This window comes from Triturus cristatus, chromosome 11 (genome assembly GCF_964204655.1).
Source record: "Triturus cristatus chromosome 11, aTriCri1.1, whole genome shotgun sequence".
NCBI lineage: Eukaryota > Metazoa > Chordata > Amphibia > Caudata > Salamandridae > Triturus > Triturus cristatus.
The window spans coordinates 269,484,214-269,511,167 of record NC_140594.1 but is presented as its reverse complement, the minus strand read 5'-3'; the positions used below and the strand labels follow the sequence as shown (position 1 = coordinate 269,511,167).

The following is a 26,954-nucleotide window of genomic DNA, read 5'->3' as shown; positions in this document are numbered from 1 at the left end:
TCTAACGTCGTACAACCGCGGTAATATAATCCTTGGGTTTCATAGTTCTAGGCAATAGGCACTCAACTCTTTGAGCTACCTTGCTGGCTTTAAGAAGATATTTCTGGCAAGTAAGGATTCAGCTAAATGGATTTTTGTATAGAAATCTCTGTGTTGCTCTAAGAACGTGCTGAGGGGGTCGATGAGGTGGGATTCAACAGAGAAGAATCACCTTTAAAATATTGTGTGTAGAGCTTTATTTTGTATTGTCCGAGACCTTATGTAAAAATTTAAGAGTAGTAGAGGAATGAGTCCCAAACCCAGATGAGAATCTATCAGCCCACGAGTCTCCCTCCTCTCCCAACCTGAATTAAGATCTCCTGGGCAATTCAGGCACATTCTGTTCATGGTAGGCTGATCTCCCTCCCTCTCTGGCCCCATGGCACATCGAAGTAACCCTATTTCAAATATCTTTAGCTCCCCGGCAGTGGGTATGTAGAGACAAAGCCTATCCACCGAACATTAGCGGTTCGGTTCAGGGCTTCAGAGGCATTTATGTGAGAAACCAGCTTACCTTTTTAAAATACTTATTCTGCACTGATTTTAACATTGTATTTGTACTTGAATTGCTTTTTACACTTACTACCAGGGAAGGAGCTGTGTTCAATGCTCCGGGGGGATCATTAGGTGGGCATTGCAAACCGAGGTCAGCAGTCTAGCTGTGATGGCTCTCACGTTCACCACTCCTCATAAGGGGCGGATGACGTGGCCGCGCAGCGAGACAAAGCCTATCCACCGAACATTATCGGTTCGGTTCAGGGCTTCAGAGGCATTTATGTGAGAAACCGGCTTACCTTTTTAAAATACTTATTGTGCACTGATTTTAACATTGTATTTGTACTTGAATTGCTTTTTGCACTCACTACCAGGGAAGGAGCTGTGTTCAATGCTCCGGGGGGATCATTAGGGTGGCATTGCAAACCGAGGTCAGCAGTCTAGCTGCAACGGCTCTCACGTTCACCACTCTTCATAAGGGGTGGATGACGCGGCTGCCAGTGGATGTGCGCAGCGGGCGGCTAAGGCAAGCCCGTCCACGCCCGACCGGGTCCAGGGGCCAAGACCCCTGGTCCTCCAACAAGAGGTAAGCTCTTCTATACCATTGATCAGTTGTACCACCTCAGAGAGACTATACCCCTCAAATGTGTTCATACTATGGCGCCAACCAATAGCGGCAACAAATGTCCTCAATGCTCCTTTGAATTAGGCTCAGCTATCACGCCTATTGTTAAGCTCCTTCCTCCCAAACGGCTTTCAAAATGTCGCTTTTTAACGGACGCTCGTTACCTAAGCACACCACTGAACTTCGATTACTGCTGGAAGAGCAAGACCTTGATGCCTTGTTCCTTACGGAAACATGGCTTTCCAGCACCTCAGACCCAGCGGTAGTTCAAGTCCTGCCCTCTGGATATCTGAGTCAGAGACAAGACCGTGAACTAATCAGAGGAGGGGGCTTGGCTATTATCTATAAAGATACATTTAACTATTGTATCTCAGCTAGCTTGATCCCTGATTGTGAAAGTTGTTTCTTTGCACTTGGTTTTTCCTCTACGTGTACCTTTTCTGGTGTCCTTATTTATCGGCAGCCAGGAACCATTGGCCACTTCAGTAGAGATCTTCCAGAAATGATAGCCAATTCAGTCATCTCTCTCTCTAATTTTTCTGTGCTAGGTGATCTTAACATCCACTTTGACTTGGCATCCTCCTCTGATGCTGAGACTGTAATTGATAATCTGTGTGCTCTGGCAAAAAAAAAAGGTCACCTTCTTGATCCGCTTTTCTCAAACATTGATAGCCTTGTTGTGAAAAAGCACATGTTTGAGGCATATGAGCTGCCGCCTAGTGTTGGGTCCGGATGTTGCACGTTGTTGTCTTGGAAGAGTCTTCGAGATCTCACGAGATAGGTGACTCCTCCCCTGGACTACAGTGCGCATGGACAGCTCCTCCATCGTCAGATTGTTTTTTTCCGCCATCGGGTTCGGATGTACTTCTGCGACGCCAACTTCGACTCCGAAGTTTTTCAACTTTATTCACAGCAAATCAAAGTATCTCGACGGGATTGCTCTCCGGTCGATACCCTACAACTTTACAGGACTTTATTCTCATATTTTCATCGACACAGGCCTCCGGGCTTATCGACGCCACGCGGGCCTCGGGCCCATGGAAAGGACCCCCTTCAAAAAATGCCCCCAGTGTGGTGCTAAATACCCACACACAGATCATCATCCGGTGTGCAACAGATGTCTATCCCCGGAGCATAAAGAAGAAGACTGCCCCATCGACAAGCAGCAGCACCGGCACCGGACGATATCTTCGACGACCCCTCGGATGCCGAGGACTCGGACAACCTACAGCTCGTCACAGTCGAAGAATCGGACTCAGATGACCCAATCCCAGCGGGACAGCACGTGAGTACCGATGCCCCTGTTCCAATCACCCACATAAGGCTCCGGTCAAGACATCGCCACAAGGCCTTCGTCATGATCGAAATCTCCCTTCGGAAGCCCCACCCTCGGGCCCGGCTCCGAAGATAATAGAAAAGCCTTCCGGTAGCTCGGGACCGATCAAACCGTATCTCCCTACACCAAAAATGCCTTCGGCGCCGAGAAAAACACATACGGCACCAGCTCCGGCGCCGAAAGACTCGACCGTTCCCAAAAACGTCGAAGCCGAAGCATCTCGAGCCGAAAACGGTCGATCCCAAGAAAAATATCGACCCGAAAAAGTTAATCGACCCGAAAAAGACTAACGACTCCAAAAAGGTCACCGAACTTAAAAAACAGATCGATCCCAAGAAAACGGTCGATCCGAAAAAGGACGTCGAAGTCAAGAAAGCTCCCAAACCGAACAAAAACAAGGTTCCCGAGCCAAACAAGTCGAAGACGAAGCCTACAAATCCTTCGACTCCCAGTAAAAAACACCAAAAATCTTCGGTGCCGAAACCACCAAATACAGAGGAGGAGCTGTTTTTTCCGGATCCTGTCGATCCAAAACAGAAAAGAATCATCATAGACCCTAACACAGGTCATGTGGTGCTCCACAAGAGGAAAATTCATCCTGCCTTACCCTCTCCTATTCCTCTAAAAAGGAAGGACATTGCTACTTCTCCTATTAGGCCTGTTACCCCTCCTCCTCTCTCTCCTATTCTGCCTTATGTGCCATACACACCCCCCATGCCTCCACAGCCTGTTGGGGACCCAGATTAGGACATAGATAATGATCCACAAGACCCTTATGAAGATCCTGATGACACAAATCCCAACCTGGACACATGGGGAGACCCATATTCACCAGACAATAACATCCCCTCCTGACGACACCATTGCATTCCATCAGTTAGTAGACAGGGCTGCTAGTTTCCACGGGGTAGATATGCATGCTGACCCTCTGGAAGAGGATTTCTTGCTGGACACCTTCCCAACCACAGAAAAGTGTCCATACTTTACCTATGCTCAAAGGGGTTTTAAAACATGCACCAGAAATATTCAAAGACCCCATTAGGGCTAGAATACTCAACCCTAGACTGGAAAAGAAATATAGAGCAGCACCCTCCGACCCTACATACATCAAGGGTTAACTACAGCTGGACTCTTTAGTAGTCGCCAATGCACGAAAAAGGGCTAACTCACAAACCACTGGCGATGTTGCACCACCAGAAAAAGAGTCCAAACTACTGGAGGCATCAGGGAAAAGGGTGGCTTCACAATCAGCCAACACCTGGAGAATAGCTAATACACAAGCATTGTTAGCTAGATATGACAGGGCACACTATGACAAATTAGAGGAGCTGCTACAACATCTCCCTGACCCATATAAACAACAGGCAAATGATCTTATCCAAGAAGGAAAGTTCATCACTAATGCCTCAATAAAGTGTGCTCTAGATGCAGCTGACACAGCCTCTAGAACAGTCAATACAAGCGTGATGTTAAGGAGACACCCATGGCTTCGCATATCAGGTTTCAAACCTGAGGTGCAAACCACTATTCTCAATCAACCCCTTAACCAAGATTTGCTGTTCGGGCCTGAAACAGATGTCCTACTAGACAAAATGAAAAAGGATACTGACACCGCTAATTCCATGGGTGCACTGCAGTTTTATCAATCCAAACGTTCCTTTCGTAGATCCTCCTATAGAGGTACAGGGAGAGGGATAGACTCCACAGTAGCAAAGGCTTACCCAGCTCCAGCCAGGATACAGAACATTCAAGCAATGATCCTAAAATTCCAACCTCAGACTCTTTTGACAGCAAGAGTGTTTATGCAACTCATAGGCATGATGGCATCTTGCATATTCATAGTCCCACATGCTCGGCTACAAATGCGTCCCATACAAGAATGCCTAGCAACACAATGGAACCAGGCTCAAGGGAAACTAAAGGACCTAGTGTTGGTAGACATTCGTACCCATCGCTCTCTGCAGTGGTGGAACACACAAAACCTTTCAAAAGGACGACTGTTCCAAGAGCCAGTTCCACAGGTGGTGTTGACAACGGACGCATCACTCACAGGGTGGGGAGCCCATCTACATCAACATACAGTGCAAGGTCTATGGACACCGCACCAGAAAATACACCACTTAAACTACCTAGAATTACTGGCAATCTTTCAAGCAATGAAGGCTTTTCAAAAACACATAGCCAACAAGACTGTCCTAGTCCGGACGGACAATATGACAGCAATGTTCTATATACAGAAACAGGGGGGGACACACTCTCTGCAGCTATCACAACTAGCGCATAGGATATGGAGATGGGCCATTCCACAAAACATCCATCTTCTAGCAGAACATCTCCCAGGAGTAAACAACCAGATTGCAGACCTATTGAGCAGACACAGTCCACAGATCCACGAATGGGAAATTCACCTAGAAGTCCTACTCCCATTCTTTCAAGCATGGGGACACCCAGACATAGATCTGTTCGCCACAAAGGAAAACGCAAAATGCCCATCCTTCGCCGCCAGGTTCCCACACCCGCAGTCGAAGGGCAATGCGATATGGATGAACTGGTCAGGCAGATTTGCATACGCTTTTCCGCCAACCCCACTCATTCCATTAGTGGTACGCAAACTAAAGCAACAAACACTTACGATGATCCTAGTTGCTCCCACATGGGCACGACAACCATGGTACACAACACTCCTAGAACTCTCGGTAGTCCCTCATCAAAGACTACACCTCTCTCCAAAACAACTCACACAGAACCATGGAGAGATACAACACCCAGACCCCAATCAAATGAACCTAGCAATCTGGCTCCTAAAGTCTTAGAGTTCGGATACCTTAACCTGCCTCCTGATTGTATGAATATCATCAAAGAGGCAAGACGTCCCACTGCCAGAGCCTGCTACGCAAACAAATGGAAAAGATTTGTTATTTACTGCCAAAATAATCAAATCAATCCACTAGACGCTTCTGTCTAAAACATAATTTGTTATCTGCTACACTTACAAAGATGTAATCTAGCATATTCATCTATAAGATTACACCTAGCTGCTATTGCAGCATATCTCCAAAACAGACAACACGTGTCTCTTTTCCGAATACCACCCATTAAGGCATTTATGGAAGGGCTCAAAAGAGTAATCCATCCAAGAGCTCCACCTTCCCCAGTCTGGAATCTTAACATTGTACTTACTAGACTTATGGGTCCACCCTTTGAGCCTCTACATTCTTGCGAATTACAGTTCCTAACATGGAAGGTGGCATTTCTAATAGCGATCACTTCACTGAGAAGAGTAAGTGAATTGCAGGCACTCACAATTCAAGAACCTTTCATGCAAATACATCAAAATAAGGTAGTTCTCAGAACCAACCCTAAATTCCTACCAAAGGTCATAACTAGTTTTCACATTAACCAATCAATTGAGTTGTCTGACTTTTTTTCAAAAACCACAGTCAGTAGCTGAAAGAGCACTCCACACACTGGATGTCAGAAGGGCTCTACTCTACTACATAGACAGAACTAAGCCATTTAGGAAGACAAAACAATTGTTTGTGTCTTTCTGTCAACCTCATAAGGGTAACCCTATTTCAAAGGCAGGGATAGCCAGATGGATAGTTAAGTGCATTCAAATATGTTATCAAAAAGCTAAACGCACATTAACTATTCCCCCAAGAGCACATTCCACGCGCAAAATGGGGGCATCCATGGCTTTTCTAGGGAATATCCCCTTAGAACACATTTGTAAGGCAGCTACATGGTCTACCATACATACCTTCACTAAACACTATTGTGTTGATGTGCAAGCCAAACAACAAGCTTCTGTAGGTCAGGCTGTCCTTAACACTTTTCCAAACTACTGCAACTGCCACCGGTAGAGGAGGAGGAACTGCTATACAGTCTATGCAATAATGTGACTGCAGCAGCTCATATGCTCATATGCCTCGAACGGTAAATGCTACTTACCAGTATACATCTGTTCTTGGCATGTAGAGCTGCTGCAGTCACATGCCCACTGGTGCCGAGCACAGTTGCAGTACTATCTTACTTAGATACATTTACATGGACACCTTTTCTTTCTATTACTATCCTCCATCTTTGCCACAATGGCGAAAAAACAATCTGACGATGGAGGAGCTGTCCATGCGCACTGTAGTCCAGGGGAGGAGTCCCCTATCTCGTGAGATCTCGAAGACTCTTCCAAGACAACAACGTGCAACATCCGGACCCAACACTAGGCGGCGATCTAATGCAATAATGTGACTGCAGCAGCTCTACATGCCAAGAACAGATGCATACTGGTAAGTAGCATTTACCTTACCTGCCAGGGTCAGACCACCACATGGTCCCTTTTGTTTGGACCCAACAGGATGGCGGTCAACCGCGGGAAAGGGTAAAAATGTGGAGTCTGAATTGGTCTAGATTGTCTTTTGATTCCTGGCCATCAACCCTTGATAATACCAGACCCGTCTTAGGAAATGACCTTGAAATTGCTAACAGCAAGGTTACTCAATGGCTGGAATTATCGTTAGATACGCTGATCCCCAAAAAATGGATGACCAGTAAAAAAGACAGTCACTGTTTAGCCTGGTACTCTCCCAAGCTCAGAGAGTTGAAACAACTATGTAGGCGCCTGGAGAGAAGCTGGAGAAAGGACTTCTCTATTATTGTGAAAACTAAATATAGAGAAGCCATTAAAGCCTATAAGGCAGAAATCAGAAATGCCCAATCTGGATACTATGAAAAAAAACAATACTCAGCTTCTAACTCCCCCGCGAAATCTTTTCAATTGCGAAATCAATTAAGCCTCCTGCTGCCCCTTTACCATCTGATAACACCTTAGGACGTTGTAATAATTTGGTAAATTTATTTTATAAGAAAATTGAAGGTATCTACTCCACTTTGCCCCCTCTATCAGTTTCTGTAAATACCCTCCCTGCAGATGACCAAGCTCGATTATTAGATCCCTTCATTGAGACCATACCCCCATGGATATGAAATCTTTAAAAATGTCCTTTGACCGTTTGAAATCCGGCTCCCCAAGTGATGTACTCCCCACCACTCTAAACCAGGTTTTCGATTCTGTTGCTCCAGTTATTCTGGACCTCATCAACATCTCATTTTCCTCTGGGCTCGTTCCCTCCCCATGGAAACAGGCCATGGTCAGAGCTCTTCTAAATAAACCCACCCTAGACTCTGAAGTTTTTGCCAACTATCGGCCGATCTCGCTCCTGCCAGGGATTGCTAAAATAAATGAAAAGTATGTCAACTCCGTTCTCTCCGCTTTATTGGAGGAAAATGAACGCCTCCACCCGTCCCAAACGGGTTTTAGACCTCAACAAAGCACAGAGACGGCCCTATTAGCGGTGGTTGAAGAAGCCAGAAAAACTTGGGTTGTCGGCGGGTCTGTGGCTATTGTACTGCTCTACTTTAGCGCGGCCTTCGGCACGGTCAGGCACCAACTATTGATTGCAAGACTCAGGAACTTTACTCGAATGACTTGAGTGTTTCCTGGTAGATAGGTCTTTTCAGGTCTTTGAGGACAATTTCATCTCTGAAAGGATGCCTTTGAGATGTGGGGTACCTCAGGGCTCCTCCCTGAGCCCCACGCTCTTCAGTGTTTATCTGCACCCTCTGGCCGAAGTGGTCAAGCCTTTTGGTGTTCGGATCGTCTCATACGCTGATGACACTCAGCTGATTGTGTCTCTAAATCATTTGGACAACACTAAGAGCAATTTGGCCAATTGCTTGGAAAGGGCCTCTGTGTGGATGGATGGCTCGTTTCTAAAGCTGAATGCAGCTAAAACCGAGCTGATGTTTTTGGGTAAGACCACTAACATTAATACCAACGTACTTTGGCCTTGGCCAAAATGTCTTGGTGTTATGCCCCGAACCCCCAACCCCCCCCCCCCCCCCCCTACAAAAAAAGATCAAATAAAAGGTCTCGGGGTGTGGCTGGATCACAACCTGAATTTTAAGGAGCAGGCGCGTAGGGTGGCAGATACCGGTTATGGTATCCTGAAAATGATTAGGAAAATTCTACCCCTTCTCCCTTTCAATGCTGGGAAACTATTGGTGCAAGCCTTGATTTTCTCTCGGCTCAATTACGCCAATGTGCTTTACTTAGGCTCTACTTGCTCTACCATTAAAAAATTGCAAACGGTCCAAAATTGTGCTGCGCGACTCCTTATGCGGGCTCATAATCGGGAATCTGCTAAACCTCATATCTCTCTGCACTAGCTGCCGGTCGCCGAAAGATTTCAGTTTAAGGCTTTCTGCATTGCCCATAAGTCTCACTCGGACAGGGCCCCACCGATTCTTCGATCAATCATTTCCCGCTACCTCCCAAAAAGATCACTGCGCTCCGAGAAGAAACATCTAGCAGCCGTCCCTAGAGTAAACCGTGTTCGCTGTGGTGAACGTCTGTTTTCTTTCATCACAGCGAAATGCTGGAATCAGCTGCCAGACCATATTCGGCTTGAGGCCAATTATCTGTCCTTCCGCAAGCTCCTGAAGACTCTGCTGTTCCCTTGAATTCTCGGCTCCTTCTCGGTTGATGGCTCTGTCTCTAGCACTGGGAGGCCTTTGGTAGCCATGCGCTCTATAAGTGTAAATTCATTCATTCATTCATTCGGTGGTGCTGGAGTTCTGTTCTCGGAGATGAAAAGAAAAAGCCTCTCTATAATTTAGCCTCTAAGCGTCTGGAAGCCCCTTCTCACAAAGCATTTCCTAGAATTCTCTGTTGGGCCTTTGGCACAATGCCCTTGTGCTTAACACACCACAAAATCTGATAATCTAAAGCAACATTTCCTACCATAACGTATCACTACGCATTGTAACACAGAGCACTGTAACAACACATCGTAATGTACCATAGAGAACATAACAAAACATTGGAACATGTTAAATCCTCTTACATTTTCATAACACAGCATTGCAACACAGCATAACCTGTCATAGGAGAACCTAAAGCAGTCTAGAAGATCAGAACATAACACAACATATGGAAGCACACCATAACTCAGCATTACATTTCATAGCATACCATGAAACAAAACAAGAAATAGGTCAACACAATATCACTGTCTAACATAACATTATAATGAAATCATCATAATTTAGCACACCATTGCATATCACAACAAAATTTAGCATAACTTATTACAAAGCACGAAAATGATGTAATAAAATTATGTGGAAAATTCGAACCCTGAGAATACCGTTTATAGAAGTGACACATGTACCCTTATCTCTGAAAAACACAAGCCTTAGCCAAATATGACTATTTATTTGCCCCCCCCCCCAAGTTAATCATTTCATTGGTAAAGCATTGATGGGAAATATGAAAGGTCAATACAAAGAGGTAGGGAGAGTAATCGGAGATTTGGTAAGGAGATAAGTACAACTCTCAATATAGCTAGGAATTTGAAAAAAATCATATATTAAAAATGTAGCAAATGGGTTCTGCCCAATAATCCCTATCGATTTTTCACATTTGAGTACCCGTTTTTTAGGTCTTGCCTAGGCAGCGCTTGCACTGTCTCTTCGAGTCATGCTGTATCTGGGATACAGCAAATTCTGTATGTAGGATATGAGCTTGAAAAAATGCCCCTCTTTTCCATTGATTCTTGTTGCCGTCCTTTAGAAATGCTAACTTTTCATTGGTGAATACACTTAGTCCTTCCGTTTGGAATTTTGTATCCTCCCATGCCAAATGCCCCTCTTACATGTGTTCTTACTGTTCAGGTTATGTATACTTGGCGAGAACTCGTTTTTTTAGTTGGCCTACCTCTATGCTTGTTAACTGTTCTGTTTATTTGTGCAATGAAACTTCTGTTGCTTTATTTGCAGTCCCTTTATCTCCTGTGCCTCCCCATCACCCCTACCACAACACTGCTTCCCATGCTTCATGCCCCTTAATTTCCCCGTGCCTCCCCCTCACTCCTTCCACTGCTCCCAGATCTCTGCATTGAATTCTTTTTATTTTACATTAAGTGCTTTCATTTATAGGCTCGGGGAAAATTAAACAATCAGGATGTTGTGCTGATAGCAGACTTGGGCACAGATCCCCAGGTCACCAGTCGGTAGCTCTCACCACTGCTCCATATATTTTGCCTAGCCATGTTGCAGGGTGCAGTACTATGTGTCCAAAAAAAGGCCGCAAGTTACACCTAGTGACAGCCTTCAGTACTGCAACCTAACAACACTGCTTGATTTAACATGGAATCGCAACTGCCATTTTCACTCCCAGCCCTATGGCACCTCTGCAGGTGTACCACAGAACAAGTACACACAATAAAGTACTTTATTATATTAAGGTTGGCAGAGCATATCTATTGTATAGGTAAACAAGTATTTTTGCTGTTGCTATTTCCGTTTCTATCGATCCATAATTTATTTCTCCTTATTTATTTTTGACGACTCAAAAATTAAGTTGCACATATGATATTTTCAGGGTTGTGAGCTGATAAGCGCACACTCATAGGGCGATTTGTGGGTGGATACAGTGCTCTATGTAGTAGCAACACACCCACCACATTGTAGTAGTTACCCATGCACACAATAACAGATATTCAGGCTTCATTAGGAAATAATCACATTTTTTTACACGTAATATGGTCTAATTTTTTTCCATTTAAAAATTAATACAGACAGGGTACTGCATTGTTTCCATTTGTATATCTGTGTAAAATACAGTGAGAATTGAAAACTGGGAGCCTTATTTGTGATGTAGATGGATCCATAAATAAATATTCTTTTTTTACGTAGAAAATGGTATACATCTCAGTTTCTGTTTTGAAGATATAACTCAGACCGGGAACTTTGGCCCACTGAACCAACAACCTTCTCAGAAATCTGTTGTTTTGTAGGCCTTCAAAGCAAGAGAGTGGGTTAAAGTTTCCCCAACAGTTTGCAGATTTTATATGAAAAATATTCAAATTAAGTCCCAATGTCAGTTTATACAACCGCTGGCTTTTTACTTCAGGGTCTGCCATAATAACCCATGGGCATCTTTCATTCCAGCTGTCCCAGTCAATTAATGTTGTTCACAGTACCTGTGCCACGCTGTAAAACCTACTTCCTTCCACGCTATACTGGGCCGCTCGGGATGGACTCAGAATGGAAAGCAATTACAAATGCAGTCCTGGGATCTTTTTTTTCTCACAGCAAGGCCCAACGACCTTTGAAAACATCGATTCCAACCAGTACATGTTAGGAAACTGGCTAACTCCACTCACAGGCCCAGGCCTCAGACAGTAGTTTATACAATAAGTTATGGTTATCTTCTCATGGGGGACCTCGGGCAACTAGGGCGGACTAGGCAGTATCCTATATTTATACTGTTATTTATCAATGGTTTCCCATGGCCACAATACTGTTGTGCTCCAGCCAGTAATCAAGTTACTTCCATTCGGCACTTGAATACCCACAGGTTTTTAAAGTTTACTTAAATGTATTTCGGTTTAAGACGGTCCATAACCATTTAAACACGCACATAAAAATATACAGACAAAAATACAAATTAAAAACAATAAATCAACAGCAAAATAAAATTTAAAGTTAAAATTAATTGTTATCGGCTTTCCTTCAAAGCAGTGTAAAATAGGATAACTCTGTCCACTTTTATTGATCTCACCATTATGGCGTTATTTAAAAAGTGAATCTTTTCATTTACCTTCGGAGTAGATAATATTTTAAGAAATAGAAAAGCTGCTCTGCACCTAGTAAAGTCCTCCTGTGTCAACAGAGGCACAAGGTGTGTCATTGTAACGCCCTGAACGTCTCAGGATCGTTTAACAGACACGACAATGAGGACGCAACCACTAGTGAAGGGTTAGTTGTTTTAATGAAGGCAAATATAATACAAAGAATAAACAAAAGTTATAGTCACTGGAATCCTCCAGGCTAAGTACGTTACCAGCCCACAGCACGGATGGTCCTAACCGTCCTCTGCATATACGCCGGTCCCGGCGTATGCCAACAGAGGGCAGAAATGAAATGGCCGACAATGCCAATCGGTAGGCTGTGAGGGGCACGAAGAGTGTTGGGGAGAATCGAGGAGTCAGGGAAACACCCAGCCGGGGTCTCTACCTGAAGGGAGCAGCCGCTCAACCTCTTCCTCAGACTGCACCGGGACGCGGAGTCACCTCCTGGTGATGCGTCACCGATACCCCAATCACAAGCAAGAAGACTGAACCGAGAGCAGCCGCTCGATCGATCCAGTGGACTTCCGAGTCTGTAACGCGGCAAACACCTCCTGGTGTGCGTTACAGCTGGCAGTCCCTGTGTCTCTGGTCGGGCTGGGAGTTACGACTCCAACCAGCAAAGAGTCAAAAAGCGAAGCTCAATGGTTGACCGGTAGAGCTTCCGGGTCCTTCACAGGTGACGATGGGGCAAGACACGGCCCAGGGAGTAACGACTCGACCTACCTCCGTTCTTGCCTTACTGGAGCACCACTCCGGAACACTGCTCTTCACTAAGCAGGTACGTCGGTGTGAACACAATATCCGACAGCGTTGTACCTCCCGGTTCCTCCCTTTATAGGGCGTGTTTTCCTTGAGTTATGTAACAGCTCTCCTGTTTACATAAGGGCGTGTTTCCCTTGAGTTATGTAACAGCTCTCCTGTTTACATAAGGGCGTGTTTTCCTTGAGTTATGTAACAGCTCTCCTGTTTACATAAGGGCGTGTTTCCCTTGTATGACAGGAATTCTTGACAGTCATACAGAATACAGTTTTAAAAATCACAAAAAAACAAAGTGCACCATTCAATGTTCTGAACTATTATCACTAGGACATAGGATGCAGTACTATGTGTGGCCAAAAGAGGTCCCAAGCACACCTAGTGAAAGCCTGTGGTACTGCACCCTCACAACACTGCTTGATCTAACGTGGAGTCGGAACTGCCATTTTCACTCCCAGCCCCACAGCAACTTTGCAGGTGTACTACACAAAAACAGAGAACAGAGTTCTTTATTTTATTAAGTTGGAGAGGGCATATCTATTGCATAGGTAAAAAACATTGGAATTTATAATGGCAATAGCTCCAACTCAAACAAATGCGAGACCTATTCATTTCCAATGCTTGTTTGACTTTTACTGTGAGTGAGCCTTGTAACTCGAGTGTCACTCACAGTAAATGGACTTCGAGTGCTAACTTCCAGTGTCTTTAAGATTCGGCCTCTGCTGTCCACTAGGGTAAGAGGCTCTAGGCTGGTTACACGTGTGTGCAGGCTGCGCATGGGAGGCTACAGTCTTGTGTATCCTAGTATCTGTGCACAGGAGACGTTTCGCAGAAGGGACCCTTCAGTGATTGGCACTAACTGATGGTAAGTTTTTATAATGCGAGTGGGCATTTATAGTGTAGGTCTGTAGTCGTTACTGAGGGTCTGTGGTGCTCATCTAAATTACTAATTCTGGGGTAAATCCTCACCAAAGTACATTACATAGGGCTGCTGGAACCAGAGAGGTATCAGTCTTAAGATAAACATGCATCCCATTTGTGGATCCTCAGTCCCTTTCATCATAACTATACTCCTTGTGGCACTTTAAGAATTGTCATAATTCCCTGCTCGATTCATTAGACTTTGTCTCCCCTCAGGGCCAAGTGAATTACTTCTGCAGTCTTTGCAATTCTAATATGTTGTCATTCTAGTGCATCCTTGATTATCATTCCATGCAGTTCTGTTTGTTCCACACAGCCGCAATACCTCTGGCCAAGAACCTTTCTCTTCCTCACTGAGACCCTTTGTTTCCTGGCATCTGCCCTTTTGCTCCCAGCCCGGTTTACTCTCTGGTGTAGAACCAATTGCTCACCTGTTAAGACTCCATTGCTCCCAGGCCCACTCACTTAATTGCCAAACTTCTCTCTGACATGCATTTGTTTTATAACTCACCTGCTTTTTCCTCAGTCACTCATCTGTTTTGCTCAAGTTTCATTTTGCCTTTAGTTGGGACCACTGAAATTTTGTGCAGTGGAGTACCAAATGGTGCTGCCAGGTTAACTTAATTATGCAGCCAGAAAAGTTAAATTATACTGCATAATGTGGCACATTTAGTTATTAGTTCAGTATTTTGCCATTTCAACACACATCTATAGTGTCTAGTCAACTCTCATCTATTTAGTAAAGGTTTAGCTCCTGAATATAGTAATCAGCAAATAAATGGTGACCAGTTAACATTTTCAAATGGCCTACCACTGCACAGTACCATGTGAATTGCTTTTTTAGTATATGCCTAAACTAGAAAAATGCTTTATTTTACTGAAATCCCAAAATTATGTGGCAGATGGTAGGTTTTGTTGCTAACACAGTCAAATCATAATTATGTGGTAAACACCGGAAAATTACATAATTTCAATGGCGCTGTCTATAGTCACATGCTCACCTGTCGCCAGCATCATACTCTTTTAGTTTGATCACCCACTTAGAGGCGTTCTTGCCTTTTACTGCTGTAGCCTCCCACCTCATCATTCACCTCTTTAAATTGTGTTTTTTCTTAACATTTTTTTAAATCTTTAAGTATACTTTTATGTTGTGCGATTTCTCTCACTGGTATAGGTGTGCGGCACCGGAGCAGAAGCAGAAAGTTCCTACTGGTGTCTTGAAGAAAGACATTGTATCGCCAGAGGAGAAGAAAAAGCAGCTGAGTGAAAAAATTAGACAGCAGCAAGATAAGCTGGATGCCTTACAGGTGCGCCTTTGAAGTGTCAATACATTGACCCGAATGCTAATTTGACAGTTAGTCTATAGTTAGTACATGAAGAAGCCATGAAGCGGAGTTCTGTTTGTGGACATGGAGGCATGGTAGGTACATAAGCAGTGAGTAAATCATGTGGACATTCATGTGGCTCTTTTATTTAGTAGATCAAGAAGCACCAATGGTGTGTCTTCTGTAGGCAGGGTACTAGGACAGAAAATAGGCCTGTGCACAAAATAAAAGTAGCCCCCTACTAGTGAGCTAGAAAGCTAAAAAAAAAAAGAAAAAAAAGTGCCTTTTGTTTACAAATTAAGGCAGTTTTGAACTTGTGAAGACATGCTGTATAAGTGTTTTGCAAGGTATGGAAGACTGCATGGATTTGAACATGCTACTCGCAAGAAAGATTGGATTCAGAAAAAACTTGAAGACATGGCTGTTTTCAGTCTAATATCCGGTAAACTCTTGGGGGGTGGACTCTCTTTCAAGTAAACAGTGTGCAGCGCCAGGACACCCTCTGGTAACAGTGCGCTTTATAAGTTTATATAACATAACATTAAGATAGACGTGAAAGCCTCACACCTGGATCTGTTTTAGATTTGTAAGTCAACTATGTTATCGGTGGAGGAGCCTAGCGCGCAACCAAGATGGCCGCGTAGGTGCGAGGCTCCCGAGGACCTCCGCAACCTCCTACGATTATCCTGAAATTATCCTGTCCTGGATGAGGGGACTATGTTGGTGAACCCGAGCTGAGGTGGCACCCGTTTCCCGCTTCCGAATCGGACCTCGGACACCGGAGTGAGCACCGATTGAGGTTTGCGGCCTTCCCCTCGCCGGACCCCGGATTTGCGCTGTGGGGTGATCCAGTGACAAAGTGAACAACAGCGGCAGGCAGGGCCTGGCGACTCGCGTACCCCGCACTTTCGCTTTCGCACCACCTTGTCGTTTCTGCGAGGTTGGGTCGCGGAGCCCTTGGTGTTGGTGTGGTGTGGCCTTGCTGGGAGACCCTGCCTGCCTGCCGGCTGTGATTCACCCCGCTGTTCTGAGGGGGCCCCCCCCGGAGCTCGTGGCCCTGCTTTCCTGCCCTACATGACGTGGCTGGTGCGACTGGGAGACTGGTGGCCATGGCCACGAAACAAGATGGAGACCGGGCAAAGACCAAATCGACCCGGCGTGGCGCCGTCCATCAGGCCAACAGTATGGACCGCTATACCCTCCAGAAGGGATCTCCCGATGGACCGCGCAAGTCCCCTGAGAGCCCTCCTGATGCCCCAGACCTGCCCGCAGATCTGACCCTGCGAGATGTCATGGGCGCCATTGCCGAGATGAAGGCCTCGGTGGGCCAGCGGTTTGATACACTGGCGCAGAAGATTGACTCGGTCCTTGTGGATGTTGGCCTGGTGAGGGCCGATCTTTCCAAAACCAACGACCGAGTAGATTCTTTGGCCCACACCGCATCGGGCCTAACGACAGATGTGGCGGCCTTGCAAACAGAGGTGCGCCGGCTTAGTCAGGCGAGTGCGCTTATGGATCGACGCCTGGAGGACTCCGAGAGTCGGGCACGGAGGAACAACGTCCGCATTATTGGGGTGCCCGAGGGACGCGAGGAGGCGGCGGCGGATCTCTTTGTGGAGGACCTGATTGCTACCCATCTCCAGCCACGGGGGCTGAGCAAATTCTTCGCTGTGGAGAGGGCCCACAGGGTTCCCGGGGGAAGGCCGAAGGTCGGAGCCCCTCCGAGACCTCTCATCGCCCGGATTTTCAATTTTCGGGATAGAGACGCTATCCTGCAAACCTCCAGACTGCATGGACCGGTCAAGCTTGACAATATGGAGGTTAATTTTTACCCTGATTTCACCCCAGCGGTCCAGAAGCAGAGACTGAGCTTCCTAGGCGTCAAACGCCGTCTTCGGGACCTAAACCTCAAATACGCCATGCTTTTCCCGGCCAAGCTGCGTGTGGAGGTGGATGGTCGCACTCACTTCTTTGATCGTCCCGAAGCGGCCGGGGACTGGCTGGATACTCTGCCCGGGGACCGTGATCGGGGGGGCGGGGGGGGGGGGCGGCGGCAGGGGGAGACGGCACGCTGGATCGGGACTGAGGGTCTAATATTGGGCCTCACTCTGGACGAAAATGTTGCCACTTTTGATTCTGCGTCAGTTTTTGTAAGTTCCCCTCCTATGGAGGTTGTGTTGGGTCTATTGGGGGTTCTCCCTCCTCCTCTAGGGGGTTTAGTTAGTCTAACTATATATGGGGCGACAGGCACACTGCACGTTGGGGGGGCTGTTTGGGCTCATGCAGGGGTGCAGGGAGGGGGGAGTTCTGTTGGGGTGGGTGGGTAGGGATGGGGTGTTGTTCGTTTTTATCACAAGGCAAACGTATTTTTGTGTTAGTTCTAAAGTGCTCTCCGGGGGACGAATGATGGCTTCTGTATATGATGGGGGGTAGGGAACTAACTTTGTTGTCTTGGAATGTGAATGGACTGGGGGACAGGATCAAACGGGGTGTGGTCCTGCAGTTTTTGAAGCGAATCTCGCCCGATGTAGTCTTTCTGCAGGAGACACACCTTATTGGCAACTCCTTCTGCGCCATGAATCGGCGTGGCGATCGCCTAGTGGCTCACTCGGGCTTCACGTCCGGCTCAAGGGGTGTGGGCATCATGGTGAAGAACTCGCTCCCGTTGGAGCTTGATGAGGTGCTCCACGATGACAGGGGACGTTACACGGTCTTGGTGGGAAGACTGGAGGGCAAAGTGGTTGTCTTTGTGTCAGTATACATCCCACCGGGGCTGCAGTCGACCACCTTTGCGGACCTTGGGCGCCTTCTCCTTGGCCTTCCGGGGGGGCTTTTAGTTGTGGGGGGGGATTTTAATGCGGTGGTATCTGGGTCTGTGGATCGTCACCCCCCTAGGGACCTCCCCCGGGCACAGGCGTGGCTACCCGGCCTCTTGGATACATTTGGATTAGTGGACTGCTGGCGTTTAAAACACCCCACGCAGCTGCAGTACACTTTCCACTCGGGAGCCCATGGTAGTCTCTCACGACTAGACTATGTCCTTGTCCCGGCGGCCTATGTTGGGAGGGTGGGAGAGGTGCGCCATTTGCCACGGGGTATTTCGGACCACTCCCCGCTCCTACTGCACTTTGATGTCTTTCCGAGGGGTGAGGGTAGGGTGGTTCCAATCAATCCTTGGTACCTGCGCGACCCCACCTTTCGCGCTGAATTGATTAAATCCCTTCAGCGATATTTTGATGAGAATGTGGGGTCCGTGCCTTCGGCTGTACCGCTATGGGAGGCCTTCAAGACAGTACTCCGAGGGGAGGCCCTATCCCTTATTTCCCACGCCCGGAGGCGCGAGCGGGAGGAGGTGACCCGGATGGAGGCTGAAATAGCCGAGTTGGAGGGTAATTTAGAAGGTGGGGTGACGGATGCCGCATTACATGTCCTCCAACTCAAGCAAGCGGCCTATAGGGCCCTCGTCACGGAGGCGGCCAGGGGCCTCAGTAGAGAGCAACAGGGGCGACTGTATGATGTGGGTGATAAGGCTGGTAAACTTCTAGCGTGGTTGGACAAAAAAGAAAGAGCGAATCGTGTGGTCCCGCTGATTGAGAAAACGGATGGTGTGTGTGTAACTGAGCCAGAAGAAATTGTCTCCTGCTTCGCGGATTATTTCCGTGGGGTGTATTCCCCGGTGTCTCCCTGCTCGGAAGAGGATTCCCGTGCCCTGCTCAGTGATATCGCGCTGCCGTCCCTTTCCGGGGATGACAGGGTGTCGTTGGACGCCGCTCCCACCTCCGACGAGATCGCCCTCGCCATACGCTCGGTCGCTTCCGGCAAGGCCATGGGTCCGAAAGGTCTCCCTATCGAGTTGTACAAGTTGCGACCGGATACGCTGGCACCCCACCTCCGGGCTATGTTCCTGGCGGCACACTCGGTGGGCTCCCTCCCGCTGGACCAGCGTCCGGCTACAATCGTGGTCATCCACAAGGAGGGGAGACCTCGGGACCGGGTTACATCCTATCTGCCCATTTCGCTACTGAATGCGGAGCCCAAGATTCTCGCCAAGGTACTGGCCAATCGGCTGGTCGGTGTGGTGGGCGATTTGGTTCATCAGGACCAATCTGGCTTTATTCCCCATCGCAACACAGCCCTTAATCTGCGGCGTTTGCACGGTGTGCTCGCACGTGCCCCGTTCATACGGGAGCCGGCCATTTTGGCGTCCTTAGACGCCACTATGGCGTTTGACATGCTTGAGTGGCCATATATCTGGGCGATGCTTGCGAAGTTTGGATTCGGCCCAGGGTTCATCAGTTGGGTCAAATTGCTGTATTCGGGCCCATTGGCTCAGGTGGTGGTGAACGGAAGAGTGTCAGCTCCGTTCGAGCTGGGCCGGGGCACACGGCAGGGCTGCCCCTTATCGCCGCTCCTCTTTGCACTTGCCTTGGAGCCCCTGGCGGAGTGGCTGCGGTGGGAGCCTTCCATCCGTGGTCTCCGCTGGACCCCTGAGTATGAGGACCGCGTATCCCTATACGCTGATGACATCCTCTTGTACCTAGCTTCCCCACGTAAATCACTCATAGTACTGGTTGATGTTTTGCATTCATTCGGTCGTAACTCCGGTCTGGTCATCAACTGGGCTAAATCGTGTGTGTATGTTCTCTCCGGGGAGGCTCCTATCCTCCCGCGGGGCTGTCCGATCCAGGTCGCCCCGCAGGGATTTAGGTACCTGGGTGTCTTCATTACTCTGGACCCGGAGGCTCGGTATGATCGGAACTTGCTTCCCCCCCTCCAGCGTCTGAAAGAGGATGTCGCGCGCTGGCGGCGTTTGCCGTTTTCGCCGCTCGGCCGGGCGGCATTGTTTAAAATGATGTCGCTGCCGCGTTTCCTGTACGCGTTGCAGAACACTATGGACCTCGTCCCAGCGCGCTACTTCCGTGAAGTGGAGAGTTTGCAGCGCCGCCTGTTCTGGGACGGGAGGCCACGTATTGCCCTGGCTAAGCTGACGCTCCCATGGTATGACGGGGGGATTGCCCTCCCGGATATTAAACGGTATTATTGGGCCTCCCAGCTAGCTGCGATTAATCAGGGCCTATATGGGCCAGCCTTAAACCCGGCGTTTGAAATGGATAGGATGCTACTTCCAGGTGGTGACCATAATCGAGCGCTCTACTCTAGCGCGCCCGACGCTCGCCTAACGGGCCCCACGCGTGTCATGGTGCGAGTGTGGCACGCGGCCAATGCAGCTATGGGGTGGAAGGACCGTTTGACCCGGGCGTCACCACTATATGCGTCTGAGCGGTTGGGCTCCTTGTGGACCTCGAAGGGCTTTGAGAAGTGGGACTTAATAGGCATTAGCAAAGTGGGGGATCTCTGGACGAGGGGAGGATTTAAACCGTTTGAGATGCTGCAGACGGAATTTCAGTTGCAGGGCAGCGAGTACTTTCGGTATTTGCAGGTCCGGCATGCGCTGGGCTCCGTCTTTCCGGACGTTGCCTCCATCCCGGAGTGTTCCCCCCTGGAGGATAGAGTGCTGGATGGACACGTCCCTGACAGCACGATCTCACTGATCTACAAAAAACTGATCAACGACCGCTCAGACTTGTTGACTGCCCTTCGTGAGGCTTGGGTAGCCGATGGGCTGGAGCTGGACGACGAGGACTGGATCTCCGCGGTGGCCTCCCCGAAAGAGGTGGCTATACCGGCTCGCCTTCGTTTCGTCCAGCTCAAGATACTCCACAGGGTCTACATGACGGGGCCAAAGCTCCTGCGTATGGGCTATGCTGAGGACGGTTTGTGTAAGCGTGGGTGTGGTGCGCTGGGGACTTTTCTGCATATCTTGTGGGAGTGCCCGGAGGTGGAGGGGTTCTGGCGTGGTGTGCATGAGGTGCTGCGAGTGGTCACGCATGTGGCGCTGTTGCCCGAAGCGAGGAGATGCCTGTTGAATGTGTGGGAGCCTACCGATTACTCGGTGCCGCAGACGTGGTGGGCGACTCTGGGGTATATGGTTGCCAAGCGTGATATTGCCCAGCTGTGGGGATCCCAGAGGCCCCCGACTGTCTCGGCCTGGAAGGAACATATGGATTGGTGCATGTTTCGGGAAAAGGTGGTGTATGTGGCGAGAGGTAAGCCTGCGACATGGGTGAAAGTGTGGGGCCCCTGGAACGCCTACCGCGGGGGAATCTGTGCTCCACCGTTATTGCCCGATCCGTCGCCGGCCCCGTCCCCTTAGCCAACTCATCCCCCCGGTACCTGGGCATTAGGTGTACCCAGCCCTAGTTCTGATCTCTCCCCCCTCTTGAGATTCCTATGGATGGCTAGGATCCCCCTCTAGGGGAGCACGTGCTGCTATTTCCGATTGAGGATTGCCTTGTGGTTTGTTTGTATTTGTTGTTCTTTAAGTTTAAAATGGAACCGTATAGTGGGGTCTGGACAGTGTGGCTCGCAACGATGTTACCTCCTGTGCATGCTCGGCCGCAGCACCATGTGTTCTATAAATGTATATCGTATGCTCCTTTCGTTGCTAGCGGCCGGCCGGAAGGTTGTAGGCCCATATTTGTATATTTTTGAGTCTTGTAATAAACGGTTTAAAAAAAAAAAAAAAACTATGTTATCGGTAGCAAGCAATTTCCAGGGGTTGGTGTGCTTTATATGGAAACAGAGCATGCCAATCGGGCCAAACATAGTGACTACAAATCCTCTCATTCTTTCTGCTATTAGTTTCTCTTAAAGCTTGAAGTTGGTCTGTGATGACTATATATTGAGATAATGGAGATTGGCTGAAAGGGTTCAATATATCTAACTGTAAGTTAGTGAGCGAAGATTGCAAGGCCACATGGTTTATGAGCGCAGCTGCTAAGCTTATGTAACATGAATTTAATATAGACTTGCAGATTATGGATCTGTGTTCCAATAGTTTTTTTTTTTTGTTTTCTCATTTGTTTCAAAGCCTGCAAACAAATATTATATCCGACTAAGGAGCACAAACCCTACACAGAAAGTAGCCCCGTTTTTGGCAAAGGGGATTTCTAATAATCTGTCTCCCACTTGATTCAGAATCTGAGCTAGCACCCCGATACGAAAGATATGGAAGCACAGCAATCCTGGTAGAACACCATCTATAGACTTTGACTTTTCCTATGTTCCAGTTACAGCCTAACCAATGACAATGTCTTTTTGGGTCTAGTCACAGTGGGAACATGCTATTTCTAATGTCATATATGTTCCACTCATAAATATTATGTACTCTACCTTTGGGACACCAAGATGCGCTAGGGGCACTTATTTAATGTTTAAAATCAGGTTTTACTACCTGTCAAAAAGGTCAGTGCAGGGTTAAAGCTGAAGGGTTCAAGCGGCTGCTGTTAGGCTGCGCAGGGTGGTCCTGAAGCCATGTGTTTGAGGCATATGAGCTGGAGATTATACACTGTGCATAGATCGCCATCTGGTGTTGGGCCCGGATGTTTGCAGTTTGTTTTTCCTCTTGGAAAGTCTTTGGTAGTCACGAGGTCGGTGACTCCTCCTCTGGTTAGTATTGCGCATGGGCTTCGGCTCCATCCTCAGATTGTTTTTTTCCGCCATCGGGCTCGGATGTAATACTTCGCGCTCCGGTTCCGAACTTCCCAGTTCACCGATCGACGCACAAATCCTCGCTCATCGAGCTTCTTCAAAGATATAAATCATCTTACTCATCTTCTCTTCGGTACTTCTTCGATTCCGGTGGTCGACGGCGGCCTTCGGGCCTATTCCGGCTCCGGTCTCGGCTGATGGAAAGAACTCCCTTCAAGAAGTGCCCTCGATGTGGGTCCAAGTTTCCCCACACCGATCTCCATGAGGTGTGCAACCTCTGCCTCTCCCCAGAACACGAGGCCCGAGACTGTCCCGCCTGCAAGTCTTTTCGCTCAAAAAAGACCATTCGAGATCGACGGGCTAGACGCAACATGGCACACTCCTCGACCTCCGCTCCAGTCGACATCTTCGGGGATGACGTCGAAGCTCCGGGACAACAGGACATAGAACAGGAGGACGACGACCTCATCAGCGCTTCCGAGGCCGACGACTCAGATGTGGAGGACATCACCCCGGCGCAGCGGGTCGTGAGTACAATTCCCCCTCCCACGCCGATACCGAAAAAGGCTTCGGTCACACCTTCGCCTCCGGGCCTAGGCAAGACCAAGGACATTGCTTCTCACACCCCACAGGGCGCATTATGATGAGCTAGAGACCATCATGCACCATCACCCTGAAAAGTACAAGACTAGGGCTAATGAACTTATTCAAGAGAGAAAAACAATAACCAATACCTCGATACGATGTGCCCTAGATACAGCCTCCAGGGCCATAAACACCAGTGTTCTTCTCCATCGCCATGCCTGGCTCAGGGTTTCAGGGTTTAAACCAGAGGTTCAAGCCTCTATATTAAATCACCCTTTCGACCAAGATCATCTATTTGGCCCTAAAGTAGATGAAGCCCTGGAAAAAATGAAAAAAGACACAGATACGGCGAAATCTATGGGAGCCCTACAAACACAGACTCCCAGGCGCTCCTTTCTCCGTTCTTCCTTTCGGGGCATGGGCAGAGGCTACTCCTCGGACAGTGCACCCACGTCCTATAAATCCCCCCCCTCAGTCTACCTTCACGAAGGGTTATCAAAGAGACGGATACAGAGGCAATAATAATAAGGGCAGAGGCAAAACAAATACCGCCCGCTCTGCCACACCTCCTGCCCAATGACTTTCCCCCGCTCCCTCCAGACCATTCCACTCTGGTCGGAGGCAGACTACAATATTTCCTTCACGTCTGGGAGACAATCACCTCAGACAGATGGGTGACACAAATTATTCAGTCAGGGTATTGCCTAGAATTAACGTCTACACCCCCCAACATTCCACCCAGGCACCGCCCTATGTCGCAAGAACATACTGCGCTATTAACACAAGAGGTGATCTCCCTCCTGCAAAAAGGAGCAATAGAGCAGGTCCCCATAAATCAACAAAATTTACGAGTCTACTCCCTGTACTTTCTAATTCCAAAGACGGACGAGACCCTACGACCTATCTTAGATCTCAGACCTCTAAACACCTACATTCATTCAGACCATTTTCACATGGTAACCCTCCAACAGGTTCTTCCACTTCTCTCCCAGAACGATTTTCTCACCACTCTGGACTTGAAAGACGCGTACTTTCACATCCCAGTACACCAGTCTCACAGAAAGTACCTCAGGTTTGTGGTAGACGGACAACACAGTTCAAGGTGCTCCCGTTCGGGGTAACAACAGCACCAAGGGTTTTCACCAAGTGCCTAGCAGTAGTGGCTGCACACCTCAGAAGACAGCACATTCACGTCTTCCCCTATCTGGACGATTGGCTTATAAAAGCCACGTCCTACCAACAATGTGTGCAACATACCGCCGCTACGGTCCAACTACTTCAACGGCTAGGTTTCACGGTGAACTATCAAAAATCCCACCTGGTACCATCTCACACAAAACAATATCTCGGTGCCACCATAGACACCTCAAAAGCCATAGCCTATCCCAATCCTGCCAGGATTGCAAAAATACAGGCGCTGCGTCAAAAATTCCTATCTCAACACTCTCTCCCGGCAAGAGTGTTTATGCAGCTCATAGGGATGATGGCCTCTTGCATCTTTATAGTGCCCCATGCAAGACTCCAAATGCGTCCACTCCAAGAGTGCTTGGCGCGCCAGTGGAACCAGGCCCAGGGACAACTGACAGATCTGGTGATGGTAGACGGTCGCACCCATCACTCTCTGCAGTGGTGGATCACCACAAATCTTTCTAGAGGTCGCCCGTTCCTGGACCCGGTCCCACAAATAATCCTAATGGCAGATGCATCGCTCTCCGGCTGGGGAGCTCATCTGTTACATCTCACAGCACAGGGCACATGGACGCCGCAACAGAAGTTACTCCACATCAGCCATCTGGAGTTACTGGCGATCTTCCTCGCCCTAAAATCTTTCCAGGCGCAGATTTCAGGCAAGGCAGTCCTCATTCGCACAGACAACATGACTGCCATGTACTACATTCAAAAACAGGGGGGCACACACTCTCCACAGCTCTCTCAGTTAGCACAGAGCATATGGAGATGGGCAATTCCACAAAAGATTTTTCTCCTAGCCCAACACGTCCCAGGAGTACAAAACACTGTGGCAGATCTGCTAAGCAGACGGACACAGCAGATCCACGAGTGGGAACTTCACCCACAGGTTCTTCACCCGTTCTTTCAGAAGTGGGGGCATCCACACATAGACCTATTTGCCACCCACGAAAACAAAAAATGCCCAAGCTTCGCCGCCAGATATCCACACCCATTGTCCGAAGGCAATGCGATATGGATGAACTGGTCAAACAAATTTGCATACACTTTTCCACCTCTCCCACTAATTCCATTAGTGGTGCGAAAGCTATAGCAGCATTCCCTAACTCTGATCCTTGTAGCTCCAACATGGGCCAGACAACCGTGGTACACCACACTGCTGGAACTCTCAGTAGTACCACACCAAAAGCTACGCCTCTCGCCATGCCTCCTAACCCAGAACCATGGAGAGATCAGGCACCCGGACTCAGCTCAGCTCAACCTTGCGATCTGGCTCCTGAGGTCCTAGAATTTGGATACCTTAACCTTCCCCCTGATTGCATGAACATTATCAGGGAAGCTAGACGCCCTACTACTAGGGCGTGCTATGCAGCAAAGTGGAAATGATTTGTTGTTTACTGCCACAACAACGCAATCAATCCTTTAAATGTATCCATACAGCACATTATATGTTAACCTAGCATATACCTCCATTCGGTTTCACCTCGCTGCAATTGCTGCCTATTTACAAAATAGGCAGCACCTCTCACTTTTCAAAGTACCTGCCATCAAAGCCTTTATGGAAGGCCTTAAAAGAGTAATTCCACCCAGAGTGCCACCCTCACCTGTTTGGAATTTGAATATAGTCCTCACACAGTTAATGGGACCCCCTTTCGAACCATTACATAAGTGCGAGCTGCAATTCCTCACATGGAAAACAGCCTTTCTAGTGGCCATCACTTCCCTCAGAAGAGTTAGTGAGATACAAGCACTCACTATACAGGAACCTTTTCTTCAGATGCATCACAACAAGGTTGTACTCCGCACCAATCCCACATTTCTACCTAAAGTCATTTCTCCATTCCATCTAAACCAGTCGGTAGAATTACCAGTCTTTTTCTCGCAACCCCAAACAGTTGCGGAAAGAGCCTTACACACACTGGATGTTAAAAGGGCTTTACTTTACTACATCCAGAGAACACAACCTTTCAGAAAAACCAAACAGCTATTTGTTTCCTTCTCCCCACCACACAAAGGCAACCCTATTTCCAAATCAGGGATAGCTAGGTGGATTGTAAAATGCATACAGATTTGCTACCACAAAGCAAAACGAACGCTATCGGTTCCCCCTATAGCCCACTCTACAAGGAAGATAGGGGCTTCTATGGCTTTCCTAGGGAACATACCACTAGATGACATCTGCAAAGCAGCGACATGGTCAACGCCGCACACCTTCACAAAACATTACTGTGTAGATGTGCAAACCAAGCAACAAGCTAGTGTGGGCCAAGCTGTACTAAAAACACTGTTTCAAACTACTGCAACGTATACTGGTGGTCGCCGCTAGGGTTGGGTACTGCTATATAATCTATGCACAGTGTATAATCTGCAGCTCATATGCCTCGAACGGAATATGCTACTTACCAGTATGCATCTGTTCTTGGCATGTAGAGCTGCAGATC

General features: G+C 48.0%; 1 protein-coding gene across 5 annotated transcripts in view; it reads left to right on the top strand.

Moving 5' to 3' along the window:
- MORC2 (MORC family CW-type zinc finger 2) overlaps nt 1-26,954 on the top strand; it is a 403,660-nt gene that overhangs the window by 232,950 nt on the left and 143,756 nt on the right. For all 5 annotated transcript variants that reach the window (XM_085634756.1, XM_085634754.1, XM_085634755.1 and 2 more), the window contains one exon: nt 15,039-15,171. In XM_085634756.1, coding sequence (XP_085490882.1) covers nt 15,039-15,171 — 133 coding nt within the window. The remainder of the gene's footprint in view (nt 1-15,038; nt 15,172-26,954) is intronic.